General features: G+C 46.6%; 3 protein-coding genes across 12 annotated transcripts in view; all 3 read right to left on the bottom strand.

Annotated features, from left to right (window-relative positions):
• Pxk (PX domain containing serine/threonine kinase like) overlaps positions 1-5,171 on the bottom strand; it is a 61,273-nt gene extending 56,102 nt beyond the window's left edge. For all 10 annotated transcript variants that reach the window (XM_051172950.1, XM_051172959.1, XM_051172976.1 and 7 more), the window contains exon 1: positions 5,000-5,171. In XM_051172950.1, coding sequence (XP_051028907.1) covers positions 5,000-5,101 — 102 coding nt within the window. In that variant the 5' untranslated portion in view covers positions 5,102-5,171. The remainder of the gene's footprint in view (positions 1-4,999) is intronic.
• Positions 5,172-11,417: 6,246 nt separating this feature from the next.
• Htd2 (hydroxyacyl-thioester dehydratase type 2) lies at positions 11,418-13,519 on the bottom strand. The gene is made up of 3 exons (XM_051172925.1): positions 13,460-13,519; positions 12,737-12,815; positions 11,418-12,074 (listed from the first exon to the last, which is right to left on the bottom strand). The coding sequence occupies exon 3, from the start codon at positions 12,032-12,034 to the stop codon at positions 11,519-11,521; it is 516 nt and encodes a 171-aa protein (XP_051028882.1). The 5' UTR covers positions 12,035-12,074; positions 12,737-12,815; positions 13,460-13,519; the 3' UTR covers positions 11,418-11,518.
• On the bottom strand, positions 12,040-15,815 carry Rpp14 (ribonuclease P/MRP subunit p14). Its single transcript, XM_051172937.1, has 5 exons — positions 15,732-15,815; positions 15,524-15,608; positions 13,460-13,536; positions 12,737-12,815; positions 12,040-12,188 (listed from the first exon to the last, which is right to left on the bottom strand). The coding sequence occupies exons 1-5, from the start codon at positions 15,800-15,802 to the stop codon at positions 12,132-12,134; spliced, it is 369 nt and encodes a 122-aa protein (XP_051028894.1). The 5' UTR covers positions 15,803-15,815; the 3' UTR covers positions 12,040-12,131.
• Positions 15,816-17,816: the final 2,001 nt, after the last annotated feature.

Here is a 17,816-nt window from a genome sequence, read left to right as displayed (position 1 = left end):
AAGTGATGGCTGCTTATGCCATTCCAGACAAGAACAAAACAGTCCTGCCCCAGAACCCCACACTTCTCCATAGAAACAGCCATGTTGTTATCTATTTCTCTATTACAAGACATTTCTAATGGGGTAATGCTCAAAAAAGTGACGGACGAGGACCGAATATCATTAATCCCTAATCAGTGCAAAACCAATTTTTTTCAATAAAGAGATGACTTAAAGTCTCTATCTCTAAACCCACCCGATGGACGGTTTCCTGACTGCTGCGTTTATCAGGTTTTGTAAAGGACAACCAGGAAAAACACAGGAGTAAGCAGAAGACGAGTGAGTCCCAGGGAACAGCTGCCATGGCCCGTTACCTGACTGCTGTGTTGAAGGGCTGCCATTACCCACCAAACAGTCAGCACTGCTTATGCAAATATCTTCAGAGGAATTATTTTACAAGTGTTCAGTATAATGTGGACTTCTAAAGAAATCTCCAAATAGCATCTGAAAAGCACTCAAGATAGCTGACACTGAATACTGGCTTACCTTCGCATTTCAGGCTCGGAAGACAATGATGTCTTACTTGGCATCACACTTGAGTAAGTATGCTGGTGATATATGAACAAAGGCTTTGGTGCTTGGTTTTGTTTTTTGTTTTTTTGGGTTTTTTGTTTTGTTTTGTTGGTTTTGTTTTGTTTTGTTTTGTTTTTGAGACAAGTGAGATTAAAGATCTGCTTATGAATACATGGGTTTTTTTTAACTATTTATTTTATTTGCATTGGCGTTTTGCTTGCATGTATGTCTGTGAGAGCATGTCAGATCCTCTGGAACTGGAGTTACAGACAGTTGTGAACTGTCATGTGGGTGCTGGGAATTGAACACAGGACCTCTGTAAGAGCAGACAGTGCTCTTCACCGCTGAGCCATCGCTCCAGCCCCCTAAATTATTTTTTTAAAAGTCACTAATTAAGAAACTAAGCTCAAGCTGGGCATGGTGGCACACGCTTTTAATTCCAGCACTTGGGAGGCAGAGGCAGGCAGATCGCTGTGAGTTCGAGGCCAGCCTGGTCTACAAAGTGAGTCCAGGATGGCCAAGGCTACACAGAGAAACCCTGTCTCGAAAAACCAACAAAAACAAAAACAAAAACAAAAACAGAAACTAAGCTCAGTAAGCCAAAAAAGAAACTCCAATCACATCTATAGTATGGCAGGTAACTTGTGCAAACCTTGCAAAAGCCCTCAGATGCAATACAAGAAAAAGTCTATGGAAGCCAGAACTGTCTAGTTCACTGGCCCATTAAACACTTGTTTATGCTACAAATATCACACAATGATCTTTTACTTCTAGAACAAAATGCACCAGATGCAGAGTGACTGGGCCCTAAGCCAGATGAACCTGTAGAATATTAAACAGGAGAGAGCTGAGGTAAAAAGCTAGCCACACTCCAACTTACCAAACAGCAACAAGGAAACACGCGTGCTTGGTGACAGCCCTCTCCAGCTGCCGCTTCCTGTTGGTTTTATTTCTGTGAGGCCAGCACTTTTTTTTTTTTTTAAGTCTTTTGACTTTGAGTTTTCCCCTCCATGCAGCCAAGAATTTGTATTTCCCTTCTCTTATTTCGTCTAAGCTTACTTACAACTCACCTGTTGGCCATTTCCCATAATCCCTTGTTTAGAAACCCTCTTTTCTTCTCAAAGCATCCTGCCTCTGAATAACAGTCCTTCCCTTCTGATTTTGTGAAAGCTTCATTTCCTTGCCATCTTGGCCTGTTTGTTCTCTCTCTCTCCCCCCCCCCCCCCCTCTCTCCCTCTCTCTCTCCCCCCCCCCTCTCTCATTCTCCTTGTGCTACATTCAAGTGAATACTTCTAACCACTTAGCTATCTCTCTAGCCTCCTGGTCAATTTCTTTTCTTTTCTTTCTTTTTTTTCTTTTCTTTTTCTTTTTTTCTTTTTTATAAATAAGAAACACTACTTTTTTCTTAGATTACTTTATTTAATGTACCTAGGTGTTTCACCTGCTTGGATGTCTGTGCATCACTTGCCTGCCTGGTGCCGAGAGGCCAGAAAAGAGCACTGAACTGGATTGGAACTGAAGTCACAGACAGCTATGAGCCACGTGTGAGTGTTAGGAATCCAACCTGGGTCCTCTGCAAGAACAAGTGCTCTTAACTGCTAAGCCATCTCCCTAGCCCCTCATGATCAATTTCTTGAAGCTAAAATCATTGTGTTCCATTTTTTGAAAAAACAGAAGAATGTACAAAAGAAAACCATTCAAGCCAAAGCCAAGCAATGACTCACCCACCAACAAACACCCAGCCAGCCAGCTGTTGCTCACTCTAGTACGTCTTTTGGGAAATGACTTTGTGTTCCTTTGTCGTCCTAGTGTCTGTATCTTCCCCATACAATTTTTCCCCTCATAAAATCCTAAGTCAGAGTTACCCTATAATTTTGAGCTGTAAATTCTGTTTCCTAAGACAAAACAATTTGACAAATTAAAACAACTATGGTCAGGAGTGAGCTCACTTGCAATAGCATACTTAAGTGTGATTAACCCTCCACACATGGGGTACTCAGGAATAAAGAGATGGAAGAAAGGAACCACCTTACAAATACTTCAAAAGGTGATTTTTTTTTTTTCATCCTTGTAACAAGAGAACAGCTGAGAACAGGAACTAATTTTCCCCCATTTACATATGACAAAACTAATAAAAAAGAGGGGCCTAGTGGTTCGTGCTGGTACACACCTATAATCCCAGCACTCAGGAAGACCAGCTTCAGCTACATCAAAAATGGGAAAAAAAAAAATTTCGAGTCACCAAGATGGCTCAGCAAGTTAATCACTGGCCTCCAAGCCTGACCTGAATTGGGGCCATCAGAACTGGCCCAGTGGAAGGAGAGACCTGGCTTCTCAGAGCTGTCTTCTGACCGCCACACACTCTTCATAGCAAGCAAGCAGCCTCCGCACACATAAAATAAATAAATACATATAAAACAATAATGTTTTAAATTTTTTGAGTTAGCTGGGCCTACACCCTGGATGGGATCTCTATTCCTTCAAGGCCAGTCAGGTCCACAGATCGAGCTCCAGGCCAACTGGGATACACTGTGAGACCCCCATCTCAGAACAAAACAGAGAGAGAAAAGTTTCAGTGACTTGTCCAAACAAAGTCACATGGCTTGACAGGTATGATTCTAGACCTCTTCAAAGCAAAGCACAGCTGCTACAGTGTGACTGTCCACAGCCAAGAAGCAACTTCCTAGAAAGCAGGATTCTGAAGGGTGCACCTTTGGCTTCTGACACGATTTCCTTTCACCCAACAAACTGAAAAGCTACCTTCAATCTACCCAACAGAACCCAACGCCACGCGTCACTTTCAATAACTACTTCTTTCCAAAACAATGTCCAACTGATGCTGGTTTCAAGCGACTTATTCATGAGTCACTAGTAGTAGTCCCAGAAGTTTGCATCAGTATACGCTTTTTCTCAATAAAGTTTAGGGCTGACGCAACACCTCTTAGTCTCACACTTCACAGCTAAAACGACAAGAGCATAGAACAGTCAAAATTACGCAAGATGATGCTACAGTTTCTAGTCCACATCTGCTTCTCTGGGTCTCCTGTGAGTCACTGCCTCCCGTTCAGTCATCATTTAAAAAAAAAAAGAAAGAAAAGAAAAAAAAAACCTACCAAACGACCTTTTTTTTTTTTTTTTTTTTTTTGGCCATAAAGTTTTTGTATGTGTTTGTTTTGATGAAAAGCTCTGTAATAACTATGGAACCCCATTACATTTCTCATCACCTCACTTTCACTGACCTCTGTCAGTACCCCAGAAGCCACGTTGTCCTGATGTTCACAGTCATCACTGTACGAAAGCGGAAAAGGGGCACAAGGAGGTTGCAATTCATTTACTTACCCACCCAACAGACACATATGAAATGCTGCTATCAGACTGAGACCCAAAAGTGAGTGAGAATTGTCCCTCCTGTCATAGCTGGGCAGAGAGGAAATTATATGATTACTGTCTCCTTAGAGTTAAACAGACCTAAAACACCCTAAGAAGTTACTCCCCAGCAACCAGATAAAAAATATAATTTCAAAGAATGATTACTTCCTGCCGTAAACTTGGGCCCTTTAAATTCTCACTTTGCTACAAATTACAAGTTTAAAAAGCTCATGGGTATTTGGTGCCTTTTCACAAATTTCTGGACTAGGACTTAAGATGTTAGCATGGGGGCAAAGTGCACTTTTAAAAACGATCGTCATTTCTCTATCTGAGAACGAATGCTTTGAACAGTCCAGGACCTACAAAGCAAGGCTGTCGTGGAAGAAGAAATGGGGACCCCAAAAGGTCCCGAATTAATACAACAGAATGAAAGATTTCTTTGAGCAGCAGAGGAACTTGAACGAACACACACACACACACACACACACACACACACACACACACACACACACACACACACACACGAGGTGGGGGAGCTACTACGGGGCTTGGGGCTTTAGCCTCCAGGTGATGAACCCCCAAACACCGCCATAATAAACAAACAAGCCTCTGAGATGGAATCTGATTTGCTGGCCTGACAAAACATTACAATCTAAGGAATCCCGCCCCCCCCCCCACCTCATTCATCATTTCCTCAACCAAGTCCCAGAGGCTAGACGCTCCGGTTTTTTGTGGGGTTTCTTTTTTTTTTTTTTTTTTTTAAACTGGTTCCTGGGTTTACTGCTAGTAAATTACAATGCATAGAGCCCCTTTAAAAACAAACAAACAAAATGTACGGGCAAATTAAAGGAAGCGTGGCTTTAAAGCCCCCATAAAAGACTGTATGTAGCAGAAATGAACTGGCCACTGTTTACTACCAGCACCTGGGGCTCCCCTAAGCCGCCCGGCCGCGGCCGAGCAGGAGGGAGGCGGCAGCGGCTCGCACCTGCCCGCCAGCCGGTGCCCGCGCCCGGCTGCGCCGCCTGGCCTTCGCCCGGCCTCCCGCCCTCCGCCCCGGCCTCCCGCCCCGGCCGCGCACCGTGTGCGACTGCAGGCTCTGGCTCGCCTCGACGGCCGCTGTCAGCGGCACCGTGTCGTCCAGCAGCACCTTGCCGGCCGGCGGCTTCTCCATGAAGGCCATCCCGGGCCGCCGTCGCCGCAGCGTCGAGAGCCGGGGCAGGAACCGGAGGCGCCGAGCGAGACCCGCCACCCGCCGCCGCCGCCGCCACTGCTGCTGCTGTCAATGCGCGCCGCCCCACGCGCCGCCGCCGCCCGCGGGGTCCTAGCGCCGGTAGGCCCGGCCCGCGGAGAAGTCAACACCCGTCCGCCCTTCCCCGCTGGGTCCTAGCGCCGAGGCACACACAAGGCGAGTGACTGCGATCTTCCCAAGGCTGCTATCAGAGGCATTGTGTCACTATGTTGGCACCTCTTCGCCATGGCATCGTACACCCACTACATTGAGGACCCGGCCTTGGGCTCATGAACATAAAACTAAACCATCACCACTAGATCTCAAATCTAGACGCTGCATCCTGAGCCTTGGGATCCAACAGAACTGAACTTTTCAGATGAACCCTTCAGATTGGCAGTCTTGAGACCCTACTACTCTCAATCACATCTTCCCTGCCCAAGGAATTTAGGGCTAGGGAAATAACAAAAACACCTGTAGGGTGGATGCTTGGGTCTGAGCCTATAGACCAGACTTTCTAAACCAAATCCTGATTCAGGCTTTGAACTCCGATCCTCAGGAGAACCTAGGTGCCGCTCCCCCATAACTGGACCCCACAGTGTTAGGTTCTGGAACCACTAAGCAACTGAGAACTTGGGTGAAAAAAAAAATAACTGCTAACTGCGTGTATGCTTGGCCCCTAGCTCTCAGCTGGGCCCAAAGGTCATCAAACCTGAAGAATCTAAGAGGCCTTAGACTCTGAGAGGTTTTGGTCCTAGCATTCTAGCTCCAAGAGCCTGAAACATAGAGCCGCCATCTAACTCGAGGAGCAACTTGTCAGCACCAAATCTACCCTGCTTACCTTAGCCCAAGATCACAATCTTCCAGGATAACAGTGGAAACAGACTTAGATCCGATGACCAAGGCCCTGTCTGTTTGGCCTCTGGCATGTACTTAAACTGTGTGACCTTGAAAAGCCACACACACACCACACACACACACACACACACACACCACCACCACCACCACCACCTCATTCTTCAGTCAGCCAAACTGAGTAAATAACGTCTATAGAAAGCCTAATAGAAATACAACAGCTACACTTTCAGCCCCAGTCACGCTCCTATCAAAAGCCTACTGTAGACGGAGCGGTGGCAGTGTATCTACCCCCTAACCCCAGCACTTAGGAAGCAGAGGCAGGCAGATCTCTGAGTTTGAGGCTAGCCTGGTCTACAAAGGACAGCCAAGACTATAGAGAGAAACCCTGTTTCGAAAAACAAAACAAAAGCACAAAAGCACCTACTGTCAAGCTTCTCAGGCACATAAGCTAGGGGGAAAAAATGGCATAAAGTCACAGGTGGTCCGGGGCATCTGTGAAGCTTGAAGAAGCAGAGACAAAGATGTGTGAGCAGCAGAAGTGCTGAGCAGAAGGGAAAGCTCTTCACATCCTGCTGTGACAGACCTTCTCTGGACAACCAGGTAAGACACTCTCCAGGCAGCAGATAGCTCTGAGGCTTAGAAACCTTGGGGGGCCACTCAGACTGCAGTGGTCACTAACAGACACTTTCTTCTGGGTGGCACTACCTCAAGGAGGGAAAGGGGAGTCGTAATGTGGACAGTACTGTGGGAGGGGAACAGGAGATGGGTCTGGAGCGGGTGAAGATGGAAAGGATTGGTTTGAAAGAGGACTGCCATGAGAGAAAAAAAAAAAAAATCAAGTTAGACTCAAGAACTAGGAAAAAGCCTGCCTTCACAATCTCAGGAAGACACCAGTGTGATGGGCAGGGCTCAGGTCCACACCAGCTCCGGCGTGGCCAGCAGCCCGGCCCCCCTTTGCTTCAGGTTCCTCACCTGTGGAGTGGAGACTGGGACAGCTTTACTAAGGATCAGGAGGCCACTGGATGGCACCGATACTGGCATCGCCTGAGGCAGAGGCTAAGAAGCAACTGCGAGTTATTAGATACAAGGACGTCACCAGCAGGGCCTTTCATGGAGACCAGGGAACGGGAATGCTTTTCTCTCTGGAAGGGAAGGGACTAAAAAGGCATTGGCACTGAAGACTAGAGCTGCACGTGTCATGAAATGTGACTTGGCTGTCTTTTTCACCAGGAAAAGGAAACTGAAAGTCAGAAGTATTTGATGATAGCCAGGGACGAGCTCAGGGTTTCTCTCCTTTGCTCTGTGGTTCTTTCCGGAAGCCTTTCACTTTTGCTAGGCTTATTTCTTCCTACCTACCACAGTGAGTTCCTTGTCAGCAACCCTCTGAGCATCCTGAGACACGGACCAGGCTGCAAACCCCATATGACCTCAACATTCATCTGGCTTTTTTTTTTTTTTTTAAATCAGCGTCTTGGCCTTGAACTCCTAGAGACCCAATGATCCTTCTGTCTGAGGCTCCTGAGTGGCTGACTACAGATGCTATGTGCCTGGCTCTGTTTGGCATTTGAAGTGGCACAGGCTGAATACGGGGAAACTCTTCCCAGGCCAGAGCTAATCTAAATTGAAAAGACTTGTGTTTCTAGTCTTGGCCGGAATGGGCCGATAAGGAATAAGAGCATGCCATGATTTTGCTTTTCACATACATGTAACTACTCGGAGGCTAGCAAAGAGAAAAAAAATATATATTCTGCTCTGTTGCCAAATGTTTAGACCGCCCCTGGGCTGTTTATCTAACAACCTGAGGCTTAGCCAGATTGATTGAACATAATAGATTTTACTGAGGAAAATTTCTAGGCCTGACAACTGCTATACAAAAACCAGCTCACAGAAGCTTGTGCATACCCAGTATTTCCTAAGCAGGGAGGTCTTACAACTCTAAATAAGGTTATTTCTTTAAATAGTCATGGTCTGAATACTAAACAACGAATGAAATTCAACCCAGTCATTCATATGCTGACATTTTGTATGGCAAACACTGGGAAAATCTGTCCGGGAGCATAAGATTAGGACAGTTTATGGTTAAGAGCCACTTTGGAGTCTACTAATCTTGTCTGGGTTATTTGGGTTTTCTTCTAGCCTGTCTTTCTACTCCTGGTACGAATGTTTCTGAAGATGCTGGGAATTCTGCTCTTTGCAATCCAAATGAACAGAGACTCAAGGAGAAAGCACCCGGAGCCCTAACATGACACCACACGCAGTTCACACAGCCGAGGAGTAAGGGCGCAGCGCCCTGATTCTGCGGACCTGCGGCTAGCACATGGTCACAGCAGCACAGCTGCTCAGCCTGACAGTCAACCCTTGGTAGACTGTTTTAATATAAATCCCTAATAGATGTGATTTAACCGCAATTTTCTCAGGGAATAAATTGGTGTGTGAATTATATACTCTAGGAACATAAAAAGAGAATTGACTTATAGTTTGGCACAAAATGAAAACCCGTGGTTACCTCGGAGGCACTCAGAGATTTCTTTTTCTAGATGAACACACAAGTCAGGTCCATAAGATAAATGATGGCCATGGTGAGGCTCTCCCCAGTAACCTAAGATTTGTTGCTGGGGGGAAAAATGAGTGGCATTTCAGCAATATGGAGATGTTTCGAACAGAATGTAACAGTCTGTTAAGCCATATTCCAGTACATTAGGCTAAAATTGCTGAAGATGGGTATTCTTTCTGTGGCAATCAAATGTCACATAAACTGCAGTCCTATAACGCCCCTAATGTGAAAAGTGCTGACAAATTGGGCTATTTTAGCCATTACTTTTGCATTCCCTTCCGTATGTGACCCCCTCTCAATTGCCAGCCCTTCCCTGTAAGACTGGCATGCCTTCTGGTACCTCGTGTGGGCTTGAGAGAGAATGACTTTCTTCTCATGCTGCTTTAAGGGAACATGAACAGCTTGGCGGCCCTGGCTCCCAGTCACCACTTGTGGAGAGACAACTGATTCAGTTTATAGGGATCAAAGGTCATATCCACCCTAGACTATTAACAATGTGAAAATGCTCGACGTGAGAAGCTACTTTTGAAGTCAGGGTGTGACATCTCTCTCCACTCCCCACTTGGCCTACGTAACTTTTTCTTTTGGTGGGTTGGGACAGATAGCCTATCTTCCTGCCTCGGTCTCTGATTGTTAGCCTGACTCCAATTCTCTTTTCATCAAGCTGATCCTTAGAGCTTTCATACTCTGAAGACAATCTCTGAAGAGCATTTAGGGAAGGGTAGGTGGCCCAGCACAGAGGCACACATTTGTTTCCTTGGGAAAACTGAAACAGGAGGTTCTTGAGTTCAAAACCAGCCTAGACTACGTGGCATGACCATTACTAGGGGCTGGGGGGAGGGGATGAGGGACAGGTACTGGGTGGAAACCACAGGTATAGAATAGGGAAATGCTCCAACGACAGCAGAGAATAACAACCTGAATGGATGTAAGAATTCTATCTTAACAAAATATTGCAACTGACAGTGCTCCAGGAGCGAAGACACTGCAAGATCCACAGCGATAGGTACCAGGAAGCTCAAGCTTGAATCCTCTGTGACCCTGGATGGCCTAGGACAAGCTATACAGCATGAGTCAACAAAATGGGGCCACTAATTTTATAAAGCTGTTTCAAGAATTATAGTAAATGCAGATTAGCTTACCAGAATGTAAAAAATGGTATCTACTATTATCAATCACACCAGGCTCCATTTATAGATCTACACCTAAGACTGCTGCTGAGCCACGGGGATGAGTCCTGTAGGAGTGAGCACTGAAGGCCTGAGCTCCCTTCTGATAGGTAATACATTTCATCAAGTCTAGTGACTTGCCTACAACTAAGTCATCCTTAGATGAAGTCCGCCTTTGTGCCAGACACCGCCGACCTTGCTGTTTCCTTCTCACATACTGGATGAAGGTTTATAATTCACTCACTCAAGACACATGACTGCCCTCTAGTGGCTACAATAATTCTTTTTAGTAACGGATTCAACTGCTCCAGAGACAGTTCTGTTGACCAGGTGCCTTGCTGAGCAACCATGAGGACCTGAGTTCAACCCCCAGAATCCATGTTTACAAACAAGCAAAAGCCAGACATAGTGACTTATGCTTATACATACTCCCAGCGCTTGGGGAAGTGGAGGCAGGTGGATTCCTTGAGCTCACTGCCAGCCAGCTTCATCCAATTACTGAGATGAATGCCAGTGAGAAAAAAAAGTGAATCTTGTCACATTAATGACACACAAGACTGACCTTTGGCCTCCACATGCACAAGCAAGAACATACCCACAAGGTTATTCAAGACATCACCAGAAGGAATGCATTCTCCAGGAAATACGGAACAGACAACCACATCTGCTCTTTGGTTTGGGTTCAAAGTCTTGCTATGTAGCCCAGGCTGGCCTCAGATTCCTAGTCCTCCTAAGTTTTGGAATTGTAAGAGATGCCATGTCCTGCTGATCTTGTATTCCACATCAAAGCATATGGCTTTGGGCAGTTACCATTTAACCTCCTGAACAGGTAGGCCATGAGTATATAGATCCTTGTTTTTGTTTTTGTTTTTTAAAAGTATTGGCTGTTTGGGATGACTGTTTAATATAACACAGTCTCCTCATACCGCTAAACTCTAAAAAGCAAACAGAAACAAATACTTGCCCTCCCTCATCTACTATATATTTACAACTTTTTTTTTCTTGAGATAAGGTCTACGTAGTCATGAAACTTGCCACCTAGACCAGGCAGGTCTGACACTCCTAAGTCCTCCTGCCTCCATCTGGAATGAAGCGCATGCATCATCACACCCAGCTCTGCCTTCCGCCCTTTGTCTGTCTTTAGATTGGTTTTGTTGTTGCTGGGTTTTTTGTTTTGTTTTTAGGGTAGATCCACATTTTCAAGAGAGGGAGAGAGAAATTAGACCCTTTTAAATAGAGGCTTTGCATCCCAGATTCTTTTCTTCAGGTTTAAAATACTAACAGATTGACCAACTTCCCAACAGACGGGCATGCTAACCTGTTCAACTGTACAACAGCCAACTCTGAATTCAGAAAAGCCACGAAGCTCACTCAAGGGAAGCCAGGGGAGAGGATAATAGTGGCTAATATTTCCAGGCCTGGCACTCTGTTTGAACTCTATGTTACAGGGTTAGTTTACATAACTGAGTCAGGACTGCATGTAAATGCTTCAAGTGACAGAGAAAGTTGAACTAGTTGGCATTTTTCTGTTTTTATTATTGAGACAGGGTCTATGTAGCCTAGGCTGTCCTGAAACCTCCACAGAGAATGAAATCTTGCAAATACTTAAGCCTGGATGGAATATAGCAGTCTGGAAAGTAGACGTTAGAACAAACTGCCCACTGGCTCCCCTTCCCCACGAGGCTCCCAGGTATGCCAGCATTCCTTCATCAAGTGCAGAGCCCACCTCCCCCGATGGCGCTTGCTAACAGGAGCGCAGGTTTGAACTTACAATCTTACATTTGTATTTCAGGATCTAGAACCTTCTGAGACCATAACTTTAACCCAGCCTTCCATGACTGTCTTTTCACTTTCCATCACACAACAGGACACTGCAACAACAGCAACAAACTGCTTCAACCTTTTCACTTCTGCAGATGCTAAAACCACTTCTCCAACATATAAAGGAGCTGGAAATTTAATTTCCTGAGAAAGAAACACACAACCTGGCCCTGGCATTTTAGTACCCAGGAGAGCTGAAATAAGTCCATTTATCAAAACTCCATGCACAATTGTCTTTCCAAACTTGGTGTGTTTTGCAAAATCTTCACTTAAGTGCACAGGATTGGTGTCTCCTGTTAACTCTGAGAAGGTAGCCACGTCCTGCGCTGTGAAGGCCCTGCTGAGCTCGGCTCGGTCTCCAACCTTCACATGCACACGCTGCAAGCACTGCCCTGCGGGCACCAGGTGAGTTAGCCACAGTCTCCTCTGAAGGCCACTCCACCAGACACGATGGCCAGAAACCACAGGCAACATCCTCAGCATCTCCAGATGTCATCAGCAGACGCTTGCTTCTGTTTTCAAACTATGCAGACAGCAAAAGAGAGTGTTGAGCGCGGAGGTCTCTGGGCTGTAAGAATATTCAGTCCAGTACTTGTTCCCTGCTATTCCCAGACAATGCAAGGAGAAAGGGAGACACCTACAAGAGAAGAGAAGGTTCATTCAAGCTGCATAAAGACACTGGCACCAAGAAGAGACTTGATACCCTATGAGCATATACAGGGGGAGGAGGTCCCCCTCAGTCACAGTCATAGGGGAGGGGAGTAGGGGGAAAGTGGGAAGGAGGGAGGAATGGGAGGATACAAGGGATGGGATAACAATTGAGATGTAATATGAATAAATTAATAAAATATATATTAAATAAATAGGAAAGAAAAAAGAAAAAAAAAGGACACTGGCAACACAGACACATGCAAGTTTTACAGGATGCACAGAACTACACTGTCACGTGATCATGAGCCTGGAAACAGCCTGTCAATTCAGCACTGCATGTAGCAGCCAACAAGAAATGGTGAACCCCAGACATCTCCTGCGTGACTGGACCACTATGCTTCAGTTTCCGAAGCAGTGAGAACCTCTGTTGGCCTCACTAGATGTTAACTCTGTTCTACTCAAAAATGAGACACACCCAGATCATACCACTGCAGAACTCGGTCATCCTCGGAGTTGTGAAGGAAAGATCTTTACCTGAATCACTCTGAAGGCACATTTCTTGTTTTTATAGGCTCCGAACAAGGTCAAAGAGCTCCACAATTTGACCAGACCACTGTACAAAGAAAAATCAAAAGAACATAAAGACCTCTGCTGCGACAGTTCCCCAGTACCTTTGCTTGTGATGGTCAAGGATGTCTTTGTTTTTTGTTTTTGTTTTACAGCCAGAAGCCTTATTTAAATGAAACAGACTCTTAGGAAAAAAACATATCACAAAGCCAGGCGCAGTGGCTCACACCTGTAATCTCAGCTCTCAGGGACGCAGAGGCAGGTGGATCCCTGTGAGTTTAGTGGCTAGCCTAGTCTACTAAGCCAGTCCACGACAACAGCCAAGGCTACACAAAGAAACCCTGTCTTTATGGGGAAAATCACACACACACACACACACACACACACACACACACACACACACACACACACGTATCACAATCAGAGAATAAAATGAGCCCAACCGAGTCTTTTGAAAATGTACACATCTGCCTTTAACACCACAGCCATCAACTGGGATATTGGCTGTAATCGATCACAAGGTTTTCTGTCTAGCACAGCCCCGGGTGGAGGAATGTTCACGCCACTGCGAATTTCCTGAAGGTGTTCTGGCTTCAGCGTCACACACTCTCATCATGGAAACAGCTTCACTCACTGTGCTGTCCTACCATTCTCTCTGCCTAGGATTCTAGAACTGTCCCACTGTCATACCTGCTGCAGATCCTTAAGATGGCTGACAAGGTCTTCTCATCATAGGTTAGGACGTCCACAGGCAAAGAAGCACCTACCTAGGTACGGGACAATACCATTAGCAGACACCTGTCCTCACTTGTGAATGCTAAGAAAACCAGTGTCTCAATTAATGGTGCTGGTACTTGTCATGTGCCTGCAAAGGGCTCCTAATGTCTGGAATGTTGCTCAACCTCTTCATGATACCCCCTTCACCTCAGAGTCTGTGTTTGTTTGCTTGTTTGTCTGGTCTCTCTGTGTAGCCTTGGCTGTCCTGGACTCATGTTGTAGACCAGGCCGGCCTCGAACTCACAGCGATCTGCCTGCTGCTGCCTCCCAGGTGCTGGGATTAAAGGCGTGTGCCACCATGCCTGGCCAATCTGTGCTTAAAGTGCTCCTTTTCCAGAGGGTAAAGGTGCCTGCCACAAAGCTTGATGATGTAAGCCTGATCCCCAGGACCCACATGGTGCAAGGAGAGAACCAACTCCAAGTTGTCCTTTGACCTCCACACATGTACACACAGGCACATATATGTATGTACACACATGAGATAGAGATAGATAGATAGATAGATAGATAGATAGATAGATAGATAGACAGAGTGAATGAGTGAGGTTTTTAAAAAGCTCCTTCTCTTGAGCCGGGGGTGGTGGTGGCGGTGGCAGCAGTGGCGCACGCCTTTAATCCCAGCACTCGGGAGGCAGAGGCAGGCAGATTGCTGTGAGTTCGAGGCCAGCCTGGTCTACAAAAGGAGTCCAGGACAGCCAAGGCTACACAGAGAAACCCTGTCTCGAAAAAACAAAAGCAAATAAAAAGCTCCTTGTCTTGTTCACAAGATTAGGCTCCACCTCCTTACTGCACTCTTTCTTATACAAGGCCCAATCCTTTACTCTCCCATAATTCTCTTCTTGTCACTATTTAACAGGACCAACAGCCCAAGGGATAGAAATCATGTCTTTCTTACAGCTCTATCTCCTGAAGCTGTCTTTTGTTTTTGATTTTTCGAGACAGGGTTTCTCTGTGTAGCCTTGGCTGTCCTGGACTTATTTTGTAGACCAGGCTGCCCTTGAACTCACAGAGATCTGTCTGCCTCTGCCTCCCGAGTGCTGGGATTAAAGGCGTGCACCACCACGCCTGGCCTTAAATTATTTTTATTATGTTTGCTTATTGTGTGTACATATGCATGAATATGTGCCATGCTGTGGACGTGGAAGTTAGAGGCCAACTTGAAAGTGTCAGTTCTTTTTTTCCACCACATGAGTTCCAGGGATCAAATTTAGATCATCAAGCTTGGTGGCAACACCTCTACCTAAGCCATCTCACCTATCCATGTGTACAGCCTTTTTTGTTGTTTTGGGTTTTTTTGTTTTTGGTTTTGATAGGGTTTCTCTCTGTGTAGCCTTGCCTATCCTGGACTTGCTTGGTAGACCAGGCTGGCCTTGAACTCACAGTGACCCACCTGTCTCTGCCTCCTGAGCGCTGGGATTAAAGGCGTGCGTAATCACACCTAGCGTGTATAAGCTTTTCTGTTAACATAATTTCCAGTTTTCTGTGGTAAGTGCCTATAGGTGCTGTTGCTAAATTGTATGGTCAGGGCACACTACAGTAACCTACCAAAGTTCATTATTTCTGGAAGCTGGCTCTGCAACTTCTGGTACAGCTTTAAAATAAAAAAAAAAATTTAATGGAATTTCTGTGTTTCTGACAGAGCGCTCTTTCTAGGCTGGGAGAGGAGTTGCTCGCCTTTAATCCCAGGGCTCAGAGGCAGACACAGGTGGCTCTGTGAGTTGAGGCTAGCCTGGTCTACAGATGGAGTTCCAGGACTAGCTCAGGCTGACTTCCATTGGCTATGCGAAGGAGGAGGTTGGCCTCAAAGTCTTATCCTGACTCCGCCTACCAGCGGCAGGGTCACAGGTACTAGATTACGACAGGTATGGCCAGGCCCAAGGCAGGCCACGGCTCCACCAGTGAGCTATGCCCCTGGTCCTTGCTCTAGAATTTCTTATGAAAACCTTAGGAATGGCAATGTGCCACGTGGTTCCATACCTCCCCAAACAGGTCCCTCAGGGCTGAAACAAGCAGCTGTTTGAACTGTGCTGCATTCAGTTCAACTCCTTGTTCTTGAAACTCTCTGTAAAAAAACATTAAAAAGAGAAAACACCGCATTAAACTCCATGCTTTGCAGATCCATTTAAAAAGGCAAAAACCAAACAGGTAATGTAAAACAGAACTCCTGTTTGCAGACTGAACTTACAGGCGGACTTTCATGTAGTGGTACTCTGAGGGGCTCTTGTAAACCACTCTTTCATATGAGGTAGCTGGCATCTTCCAACATGAGGTACCTACAGGAGAGGGGGCCGGTGACTACCAGGTACACATTGTTAGTAGTCGTAGTATGGTATTTTTAATGGGAACTTAGCCTATTATTATTGTTGTTGTTGTTATTATTAGTTTATTTATTTCTGAGACAGGCTTGCTGTATAGCACAGGTTGGCCTTGAACTGATGGCCCTGCCTCTCCATAGGGAGGGCTAGGGTTACCAGCTGGAATACTTCCACATCCAGCCTATTTGATTTTTTTTTTTTTTTTAGGTTTTTTGAGACAGGGTTTCTCTGTGTAGCCTTGGCCATCCTGGACTCACTTTGTAGACCAGGCTGGCCTCGAACTCACAGTGATCCGCCTACCTCTGCCTCCCGAGTACTGGGATTAAAAGCGTGCGCCACCACGCCCCGCTTTAGCCTATTTGATTTTAAAAGACCTTTTTTTGTTTTTCGAGACAGGGTTTCTCTGTGTTAGCCTTGACTGTCCTGGCCTTGCTTTGTAGACCAGGCTGGCCTCGAACTCACAGCAGTCAGCCTGCCTCTGCCTCCCAAGCGCTGGGATTAACGGCATGCGTCACCACCACCCGGCTTAAAAGACCTTTTATAGTACTTTACATAATTCTAGTTAGACAGCGGCTACCCGTATAGATATAAAGGAAGACCCTTCTTTCTTTGGCCCAGCCACACTACTCACTTTCTATGTTGGGATTCTACAAACAAGAAGCCCATGACTAGATGTAGCCCCTCGGTCTTGGACCTGAACTATAAGCCAAAACACACTAGCCTGGCCAAACTGACCTCGAACTCAAGAGATCCTCCTGCCTCTGCCTCTGCCTCCCGAGTGCTGGGATAATGGCATGCGCTACCTCTGCGGGTCGAAAAGGAATTTCATGAGACCTAATGCTCTGAACTTTCTTCTCCTCTTGGCCTAGGCTACTGCTACTGGGCTACTGCTACTAGTTTCTCCGCAAGCCAGAAGCGCCTTCAGGTGGCCACGAGTCTCACGCTCCCTGGCCGCCTTCATCGTACTGTTTGCCAGGGCCCATCCCATCAAATTACTGTACCACCACACCACACCCTGCCAGTCCTACAAGGCTACTCCCCTTCTCCTGGCTCCCACTGTGCCTGCACTCCGAAACAGGGATGTCTCGTTGCCTATTGCTGCTCACGACCTCAAACGAGAGTCTTGCACATTTAAGCACACAAAACACAACTCTGGCACTAAACCAGTCATTCAAAAAGACCGATCCCCACTGCTGAAGAGTCAGGCGCCGGCACTGACTCAGCGCCCACCGCCAAGTGCGCCTAGCATATAGCGGGATCAGCCTTCGGAAGGGGTCACCGTCTGTAACCGGGACCTCAGCCGCGTAGTACGGAGACCGGCGGCGGCGGTACTCCGACCTGACCTAATGCGGAGAGCCTCCGGGTCGCCACACTGCTACCACGAGCTCCGGCTCGCGCATGCGCACCTGCACCTGCCGCGCGCGTAGGCCGTCCCGGGCGCAGAACGAAGCCGCTCAATGGGATAGCCGCGTTCCTGTCTCCGGCATGCTGCTATAACTCGGCACGGGTGGGAGTTCCCACGCAGCAGCCCAAGTTTGGGCCTGGAAAACAGACCTATTTACGTTTGACTCCGTTCCGCACCGCCCTACGGACGCTCAAGCGAGCGTGACGTCAGTGCGCGGCGTCGGCCACTAAACTATTGCGTAACCTCAATGAGTCTGAGGACGAGCGGGTCCCGCGCCCTCTAGCGCCCACTCCCGGAACTTGCGTTTGTGGCGTGGTTATTAAGCCACGACAATCTTCACGGTCATTTATTTATTTCTTCATTCATTCTCGACAGGTTTTACCAAAACCATCTCCTCCCTTTTTTTGTTGTTGTTGTTTTGTTTTTGTTTTTTCGAGACAGGCTTTGTGTAGCCTTGGCTGTCCTGGGCTCAGGTTGTAGACCAGGCTGGCCTTGAACTCACAGTGATCCACTTGCTGAGAAGTACTTAGGTGAAGGGTCTTTCAAGGCA

The sequence above is a fragment of the Acomys russatus genome, chromosome 3 (genome assembly GCF_903995435.1).
Source record: "Acomys russatus chromosome 3, mAcoRus1.1, whole genome shotgun sequence".
Lineage (NCBI taxonomy): Eukaryota > Metazoa > Chordata > Mammalia > Rodentia > Muridae > Acomys > Acomys russatus.
The sequence above is the reverse complement of the archived record's forward strand: the minus strand, read 5'-3'. Positions and strand labels throughout refer to the sequence as shown.